This window comes from Musca domestica, unplaced genomic scaffold, assembly GCF_030504385.1.
Source record: "Musca domestica strain aabys unplaced genomic scaffold, Musca_domestica.polishedcontigs.V.1.1 22, whole genome shotgun sequence".
NCBI lineage: Eukaryota > Metazoa > Arthropoda > Insecta > Diptera > Muscidae > Musca > Musca domestica.
In genome coordinates this window covers 5,330,312-5,340,121 of record NW_026712262.1, presented here as the reverse complement: position 1 = coordinate 5,340,121, position 9,810 = coordinate 5,330,312, and the positions used below count along the sequence as shown (strand labels likewise).

Below are 9,810 nucleotides of genomic sequence, written 5' to 3'. Positions count from 1 at the left end.
CTGATTCAAGTCGAAAGTTTTGTATTTCTATAGAGAAAGGAGAAAATCAATTCCGATTTTCCTTTTTGGTAATAACAGTTGTCAGTGTCTGTACAACTCTTGAAGGGCTCTAAGAAAATAATAACGATTTACTTCAAAACATTAATTTTTTGGTCTCACCTATTTGCTTTCCATTTTAATTAAATTTCAAAAATATAAAAAAAATGTTGTTAAATACAAATTGTCGATCATATTCTATCCTTGATTTCAATATTGACATAAACAATAAACAGACAATGATGAGTTCAAATAATCATTGAATATTAAAATTGAAAGTTGAGAAGAAGTTGCAGCCGCATACCTAAATCGTAATCGTTCTCATGACATCACGACTTCGATGATTCTCCATAATTTGAGTGGCTTGAGAGGAGAGTACAATGATGATGATCATCATGACTGGCTATATTATTTGCCCATCAATACAATCGAATCGAATCAAATCAAACCAAAAATAATGACTGGCAACTCGGTAATGGTTAAATCAAATTGAATGATTTGGCATTACAAATTTCAAAAACCCAAAAAACAATATTCTTAAATGAGTTGCAGTTGGCAGGGCAAGCAAAGCTAAACACATGTTGTTCAAGTCAAAATGATTACTTCTTATTTAAGTCCCAAATTTGTTTGACTTCAAGGTAAGAAGTCACATCCTCATCAAGTTTCACTATGTAAACGAAAACCATAATTCTCTTTAAATCGAAAATCCGTCTAAAATATTTGGTGGATAAATTTGTATCCCTTTTATTGAAATTTCCTTTCAAAGAATTGTGATTTGCAATAAAGACCACCAATATATCTCCTATATCGTTCAAGCAACCAGAGAAATTACCACTCCAATAGCACGAGAAGGTACTCGAAAATGAAATGCAAAACGATTAGATAGACCCGCTCTGATAGCAGAAATAGACAGGCAAAGTCAAACATTATCATTAAAGGGTAATGTAACTGAAATAGTGGGCAGAACCATTCATATAATAACCATGGGGTGCAACAAGTCTATGCCCAAAATTAAAAAAAAAAACCTGGGCGCTGGAAAACCACCAGTACAATGGTGGAATAGCCTAGCCATGTCGACGAATTAAGAAGGAAGTTGTAACGTGACCATTATATTTTGCCCCGTAAATAATATTCAATTATTTACCTAAACCATCTCAATATACGCACCATCCTAAAAAACATAGTCCCGATAATAGTGAATTCACCTTTGGTCACACGAAAACAATTAAATTATTTCCCAGTTGTGGTATATAATTCTCATTCACTTCATTGCATATTCACGGATAAGTAGTTCAGTTGTTAACTCAAGAAAGTGTGTCGTACCTGTGTTAGACCGAGGATACCCGAAGTTGACTTGTGGCAGTGTCCGCAGTTGACCCGATATCCATCGTAGCCGAAGCCTCTTGCGATTCGTTCGCTTCTTGCGATTCGTTCACTTCCTGCCTTATACGATTGTTTCTTCTCATTTCAGATTGAGTAAACCGAAGAGTTCAGCTACAGCCTTTCATCCGACTACTCAGCCGAATACCACCGTCCCGAAGGCAGGAGCCGAACACCAACAACACGACTCTAATCGAGTGGCAGCACCCAAATACGACAACCGAGCAAACATACCTGAACACGGCTGTCCTCCAAAAGAGCCGAATACCAAAGTTCTGACGACAAGAGTCGGCACCAACAACACGACTTCAGCACCCCAATACCACAACTGAGCGAACATGCCTGAACGCGACTGCTACCTAACAGAGCCAAATACAACAAGTCGAGTATCATCTAATCGAGTGTATCAAGCCGAGCCTAATCCGAATCTAACCTGCACTCCGATTGCCATCGACTCAACTTTACGACTGGTGCCAGAACCTTTCTTCTAGTCAGGTTACTTAAAACCGAATAACCTCGACATCATACCGATCACCACTATTCAGGCACTATCGACCTAACAGCTGCAGCCACAGTGCGAATCCTCCCAGCGGAGATAAATACTTTTATTTGCGGAAAAAACTTTGACTAAAAAAAAAAGACGTTTGGTGTGGTTTGAAATTATAACTTGCTTTCTTTATTTTTCACTGGCTTATATACTAAAATTCTGTTTATTGCTGCATTTTCGTTGTCGGAAATGCAGCTGAAAAGAAAATACAGTTTTAAGCTAATATTAATATTTAAGTAAACAATTCTTTGGAAATTTGTCTGGAATAAAATGCTGGATTGCATATCAATATTTTAATAAACAATTCTTACAAATAATGTATTAACGAATATTTATTCTTTGGAAATTTATTTAATAAAATGCTGGATTTGCATATAAATATTTTGGTAAACAATTCTTTGAAATAATAAAATGTGGAACGATTCTCATTAAGGGAATAACGGGAGACACTATCGTTGAGGGGAATTAGTAGTTGACACTATAACACCCCCACCGCTAGTTTGAGGCTCCGACGAAACTATATTATTTTTATTCCATTGTTTATAATATTTTCATCTTTTAATTGTACACTTGTTACGTATGTGTTCTTATTCTTAATGATGTATATAAAAATAACTAAGATACAAATTGATACAATAATAGAGACATCAATGCCAAAACTTATAATTTTTGTGTTCTTATCTTTATACAATGCTTGTTTCAATGTTTCTTCATATTCTATTTGTTTTAAATATAATGATTCAATTTTTATATCGGCTAGAGTTGTGTTACTATTTTCTTTAATTTTTGTTATTAGGTTTGGTAGGATAAATTTATCGTGTATTTTTATTTTAATATTCGTAAAAGTTTTATTTAATGTGTTTATTTCACAATTTTCGAATTTGATCAAAAAGTTGCCGGTAATTCTCAGTTTGGCTTTGTTACAGTTATGAGTTATTTTATTGTTAAAGTTTTTAAGAATTAGTATTCCCGGAATGATTTCGGTTACTTCTTGTTTATTTGATGGTTGCATTTTACAATTAGCTTCTTCGAATTTTAGTATGTTATTTAAGCAATTGTCTTCGATTTTAATTAGATTTCTTTTTAGGTTATCTTTAATGTAAGTACTGTAAACGTTACTTTCTAGATCTATGAGTACGTCAGAATAATTAAGCTGTATGGATCTGTTATTCTTATCAGGGATTGGTACGAATGTTACCATGGATAGAGGATCTTTTGAAAAATGTGGAATGGAAAGAATTATGATAACGTTGTTATCGTGGAGTGCTATGGTTACTTTAATGTTGGTGTAACTGTCAAAGTCTGTAATTAGGTTAAGTTCGGTTTGAGTAAGAATATCTGTAGGAATTATTCCTAGTTTGCTGGAAAAGATAATTTGTCCGATGTCATCCACATGTTGCTGTAAAAGTGAGATATCGTTGTTGATCTGGTATATGTGTTCTATAAAGGTTATTTCTTCTTCCATGGTTGAGATTTTATTCCCTATAATATTTTTGAGTTTCGTTAAGTAGTTTCCAATGATGTTCTGCTGGTAATTTATGTGATTGGTTATATTCTGGATTTGAGAGTTCATTATATTGCTTATATATGTTAAGTTATTAATTTTGTCTGTTAAATTGTTATCGTTCGCTCGCAGCAGCTGAAAGGTCTCATTAATTTGTTTTTCGTCGTCGCTGTCCATTGTGCCAGCAATAATTTTTAACCCTTTACCTAGGATATTTAAGAGAGCCCGTTTCTTTCGAAAATGTGGGTTGAGGTTTTCTATTTTTGCCTTTAATAGCATAAAATTTTTGTTTACTGTATCTAGTAACCTTTTTGATTCGGTATTTGATGTTTTTAAAATGTCAATATTAGTTTTGATTGTTTCTAATGTTCGTTCGTATTCTGTGGTGTTTATTATATGTAATATCTTGGTATAGTGTTCAATGGTTTTGGTTTCTCCTGTCTTGATTGGAATGTAACCGTTATTGTTTGATAGGTCTTGTATGTCGAGGGTTTGGGCCTTGGTTGCTGTAGTAAATGCAACCATTATTATGATCCAGTTAATCATCTGAAAGGAGATGGTAATTATCTAGATTTTGCTTTAATTTTTGGGTTATTCTTGTCTTGATATTTCTTTTGAGGTCTTATATGTGCTTTGTAATATTTATGCCCTGTTTTTGTGTTTTCAATATGATCTTCATCGACTTTCTTAGATTCTATCTTTCTGTACCTCCTATGATTTTTACCCCCTCGAATTTCTCTTATATAGTTTGTACCTTCCTCTATCACTATATCGGTTCTATTTTTGTTAAGTTTATTAATATAGTTATTTTTCTTCTTTAATATTAGATCATGTATTTCGGGATATTTATCCTCATGTACTTTGCCATTTATAAAGTCTATAGGTTTGATTTGTGTGGTGCTATGAATAGTATTATTATAAAATCCAATGATACGTGATATTTTTTCCTCTGTCGTTTCGTCTTTGGATTGTTCGTCATGTCGTAGTAATCTTAAGTGTTCGTTCAATGTATTGTGAAGTCGTTCGATATCTGCGTTGGATGTATGGTTACTGTTTGATGTGTAGTGTATATTAATGTTCTCTTTCCTTAAATATTCTTGAATCGGAATGGCTTTAAATCCTAACTCATTGTCGACAACAATTTTTTCTATTCTTCCAAATGTGCTGGTATATTGCATTAATTTTGATTTAAACTCTATCCATGATCTTCCATTAATTTTGTATGCTGTGGCGTGTTTTGAAAATTTGTCAATTATAGTTAAGTAAAGTTGTTTCTCTAGTGTATAGAAAACGTCTAAGTGTAATATTTCCCTGGGTTTTGTGGGTGTTTCCGTTAGTTTGTAAGGTAGTCTAGGTGGTCTTCTGTCATACTTTTCCAATGTGCATATTTCGCAATTGTTAATGAACTGGGTTATCCTTAATTTAAGTTTGGGGTTATAAATTTTTGTTTTTAGTTCCTCGAACACTACCTGAATTCCTCTGTGATTTTTGCTTAAATGTTCTTTTGTTTTATTATGTTTGTTAGTTGGAGTTCGTCTTCTATATCGTCTAGTTTCTTAAAAGTCCTGATTAATTTGAATCCGATATTATTTGAAAAGAATTCCCTACAAGTGTCTCTGAAAGTGTCGTAAAATTCATTGTCTATCAGAACTGCATTTATTTGTGTTGGGTGACAGTGGGTTTTTAAAATCATAATTGCATACTCTTTATCTAGTTCTTTTACTGTTACAGTTTTTCTAATATTCTGAAAGATGTTTTCGGTTTTTATCCTTGCTGATCCGGAATGAATTTTTTTTACGATGAGTTGGTTTTTAAATAAATTTATAGGTGAATCGCTTTCTTTAAGAATGGGTTGGATGTTTTCTAATGAATTGATCTCAACAATTTTATTTTCGATCCTTGATAATGCATCTGCATTACTGTTTTTTGTTCCCTTTTTGTATTTAATCTCATAATCGAATTCTGACAACTTGAGCCTCCATCTGACTAGTTTTGAGTTGGGTTCTTTAATCGAAAAGAGCCATGTTAGCGGTTTATGATCTGTCTCGATTATGAACTTGCGTCCGAAAAGGTATGGGCGAAAGTATTTTGTGGCCCAAATAATTGCTAGAAGTTCTTTTTCTATCGTACTGTAATTGATCTCGTGATCATTTAGGGTACGACTAGCATAGCAAATCGGGTGGTTTTCTTGAGATAGTATCGCTCCAAGGGCAAAGTTACTAGCGTCTGTTGTTAGGGTGAATTTCTTAGTAAAGTCCGGGTAAGCGAGGATTGGGTCGTGTATTAGTAAGTTTCTTAGCGTATTAAAGCTTTCCTGATATTCTGGATTGGATGTGTTTATTTTGGCATCCTTTTTAAGACATTTTGTCATGGGTTTAGCTATTAGCGAATAATCTTTTATAAATTTTCGATAATAACCAGTCAAACCTAGGAATTGTTTAATTTGTTTAGGTGATTTGGGGATGGGGAAGTTAGCTATGCACTCGATTTTTTTTGGGTTAGGTTTTATACCTTCTAATGTCACGACATGGCCAAGGAATTCAGTTTCCTTTTTTAAAAATTCCGACTTGTCCAATTGGACCTTGAGGTTGGCTTCTTGCAAACGGTTAAAAACAAGTTTTAATGAATTTATGTGTTCCTGCAGTGAGGTGGAAAATATTATCACATCGTCTAGATAAACCAGACAGATTTTGTTGATATAGTCTCTAAGGACGTAGTTCATCAACCTTTGGAATGTCGCTGGGGCTGTCTTTAGCCCAAACGGCATTCGTAAAAACTCGTAATGGCCTCCTTCTACACTGAAGGCAGTTTTATGGATGTCCTCCTCATCGATTTCAATCTGATGAAATCCTTTTGCGAGGTCAAGTGTTGTAAAATACTGGCATCTTCCCAGTTTGTCGAGTATTTCGTCAATGTTAGGTATGGGGTACTTATCATCGATTGTAACTTCATTTAATTTACGGTAATCAATGACAAGTCTCCATTTGTTCTTCCCACTTGCATCGGCTTTTTTTGGCACAATCCAAATAGGGGCAGAATAAGGCGAATTGCTATGCCTTATTATATTATTTTGCAACATTTCTTGTATCTGTCCTTCGACTTCTCTTTTATGTATGTAAGGATATCTATAGGATTTACTAATTATTGGAACATTGTTTGTTGTCCGAATTTTATGCTTTATAACGTTGGTAAAACTCAATCGAGTATTTTCTTGGAAGAAGATTGAAGAGTATTTTTTTATTAGCTGTAAGAGACATCTTTTCTCTTCAGAATTAAGGTGTTGTGTCCTAATTTGTTGTTCCAAGCTATGATATTGCTTCATATCCCTAGTATCATCGCCTACCTTCTGCGTGGGCATGATTTTACTTAAATTTTTGTTATATTGTTCTTCAAAAAATATTGGTTTGTCATTTGTTTCTTCTCTATTTTCGCTATTTTTATTGTAAAAAAGTATTGGTATGTCCTGTCCGTTTATTTGCATGGAATTGTTTTTATAATTTATACAAGTATTGTATGTTTTAAGTATATCGTTGCCTAGTAATCCATCATAGTGATTGTGAAATTTTAAAACATAAAACTCTAACGCATTATTAGTTATATTAAATTCTTGAAATGCTGGAATTACTGCCTTTTCTGTTATGGTAACTTGGTGTTGGAGAGTTTTTATAACAAGAGGTTTTATTTGGTGTATCCATTTCGGATGACAAATTCCTGGATTAATAATTGAATTAGTGGCTCCAGTATCCACTATCAGTCTCAAATGACCTAACTTGGTTTTTACCATTATATATGGTAATTGCCTGTCGAGGCTCTGTCCTGAAAATTTTCGGCTGTGCCTATTTCCATGGGTTCAGGCTGATTTCTAGTGTTTTGTCTGTTTGCATGGAAAGGGTTTTGGAAATTTCCTTCGTGGTTTGGGAATGGTTGTTGGTAATTTCTTCCTTGGTTTGTGAATTGTGGTTGGTGATTTCTTCCTTGATTTGCGAATGGTGGTTGGTGATTTCTTCCTTGGTTTGGGAATGGTTGTTGGTAATTTCTTCCTTGGTTTGGGAATGGTTGTTGGTAATTTCTTCCTTGGTTTGGGAATGGTTGTTGGTAATTTCTTCCTTGGTTTACGAATGGTTGTTGGTAATTTCTTCGTTTACTAGATTGTGCATTGGTCTGTGCTCTATTTTCATTGTTTCCGGTGTATGCGTAGCCGGCTTGAAATAATATGTCCATGGCCTGTTCCAAGTCTCCTGGGTTCCTACAGAGCAGGATGGATTTCATAGGCTCTGGAATTTTGCTTTTAAAAATGTTTAAAGCGGTGCGTTTATTATTAATCGCACTTTGCCTAGTTGCTTCACCTTCTCCTAGTATAACTACCAGTTTGTTGTTTAGTCTGTGCAATTTGTCCTTTACGTCATTATAGAAGTCTAGTGTGTTCGTCCTGAAAGTCACACTCCTTAGTTCGTCGAAAAGTTCTTCACTAGAACGTCTGTCCCCAAAATTGTTTTGCAACATGTTTTTTATGTCAGTCCATGAAATCGCGTGGCAGTTTATCTCAATTGCCTGCCTAGCTTTTCCTTTGAGTTTGGACTTTATAATGTCGGAGAAAAGTAATTGGGACAATTCGTCGTATGTGCGTAAGTGTGGGTAAATTCGGTCAACGAGGGTAGTAAAAGTCTGTAAGTTTTTTGAATCCCCATAGAACTCTGGTAAGTTGTTTAAGTATTTTAGCGGGTCTATGATTAGTCTATTAATCTGATTTTCGGCCTGTTCTGCCATTTTAGTTATTAATTTTCCTTTATATTTTGGGTTATAGTCCTGTATAGTTTTTTTTTTTTTTTTTTTTTTTTTTTTTTGTTTATCTACGTCTAAAATATTGTCTGAGTTTCTTTCTAAAAATGCGTCTGTTTCTGCTACTTCTTATGTCACGAATGTAATGTTCTGTTCTTTCGTCAGTCAGGTATCCATCATTCGATTCAATCCCTGAGTCAAGTTCTAATGCTGTCGACCCGTTATTAGAGTTTCTTGGTATGCATTCAAAGTCTGATGGGTACTCTGATAATGAGTCACTATCGCTCATTGAAATGGGAAAGAGGGAGGAGAGGAAAAAAAAAAATTTTCAACAATTGCTTGTAGGGAATTATTTTCCTACACGATTTTTTCACAAAGGTATGTTAAATATTTTCTTATAAAATATACAAGTTATTCTTAATTATAGATTTCTAGAGATAGTCTTACTTTGTAATTTGGTTGTTGGTGCTAAGGATTGCAGGTTCACTTTCTTCTTAGTAGTAGGGTCTTCCACGGTGCAGTTCTCGGCATGAACTGTTCCTTAACTTATTGGTTTGTTGGTAATGTTATTTCTTTACAATATTGCTCCAATAGTTGCTGTCGAATTTCTTTAACATATTTATTTTGGTATTTTGTTTTGTTGTTGTTGTTGTTGTTTCTTTGAAGTTTATAATCCACTGAAGGAATATCCTTTTTTTTTCACTAGGTTTCCTTCTGACACCAGGATGTTCACCAAAAGGATAGATCTTTATATCCTTTCTGGTTCCACTAATATTTTTTAGTCACAGGGATATTTCTTAATATCCTTTTTTTTTCACTAGGTTTCCTTCTGACACAAGGATGTTCACCAAAAGGATAGATCTTTATATCCTTTCTGGTTCCACTAATATTTTTTTAGTCACAGGGATATTTCTTAATATCCTTTTTACTTTTTTCCTTCATAAAATTTGTGTATCCTTTAATCTTATAAAGGATATTTCGAATACCGCACTAAGGATTAAAATCCTAGTTCTATCACGCACAATAAAATCTGTTTTATTATTTTTATACGTTGGATAGGACTTTGCGGTATCCTACCGACTGCGCCACTTTTATTTGCGGAAAAAACTTTGACTAAAAAAAAAAGACGTTTGGTGTGGTTTGAAATTATAACTTGCTTTCTTTATTTTTCACTGGCTTATATACTAAAATTCTGTTTATTGCTGCATTTTCGTTGTCGGAAATGCAGCTGAAAAGAAAATACAGTTTTAAGCTAATATTAATATTTAAGTAAACAATTCTTTGGAAATTTGTCTGGAATAAAATGCTGGATTGCATATCAATATTTTAATAAACAATTCTTACAAATAATGTATTAACGAATATTTATTCTTTGGAAATTTATTTAATAAAATGCTGGATTTGCATATAAATATTTTGGTAAACAATTCTTTGAAATAATAAAATGTGGAACGATTCTCATTAAGGGAATAACGGGAGACACTATCGTTGAGGGGAATTAGTAGTTGACACTATAACAATAAATCACCAACTTACTTAAAACTCATACTGCAGCATCTACATA

General features: G+C 33.7%; 1 protein-coding gene across 1 annotated transcript; it reads right to left on the bottom strand.

Annotated features, from left to right (window-relative positions):
- Positions 1 to 1,523: 1,523 nt before the first annotated feature.
- On the bottom strand, positions 1,524 to 9,354 carry LOC131802631 (uncharacterized). Its single transcript, XM_059123004.1, has 2 exons — positions 8,694 to 9,354; positions 1,524 to 4,013 (listed from the first exon to the last, which is right to left on the bottom strand). Exon 2 carries the CDS (start codon positions 4,011 to 4,013, stop codon positions 2,481 to 2,483), a length of 1,533 nt encoding a protein of 510 aa, XP_058978987.1. The 5' UTR covers positions 8,694 to 9,354; the 3' UTR covers positions 1,524 to 2,480.
- Between the last annotated feature and the right edge of the window lie 456 nt (positions 9,355 to 9,810).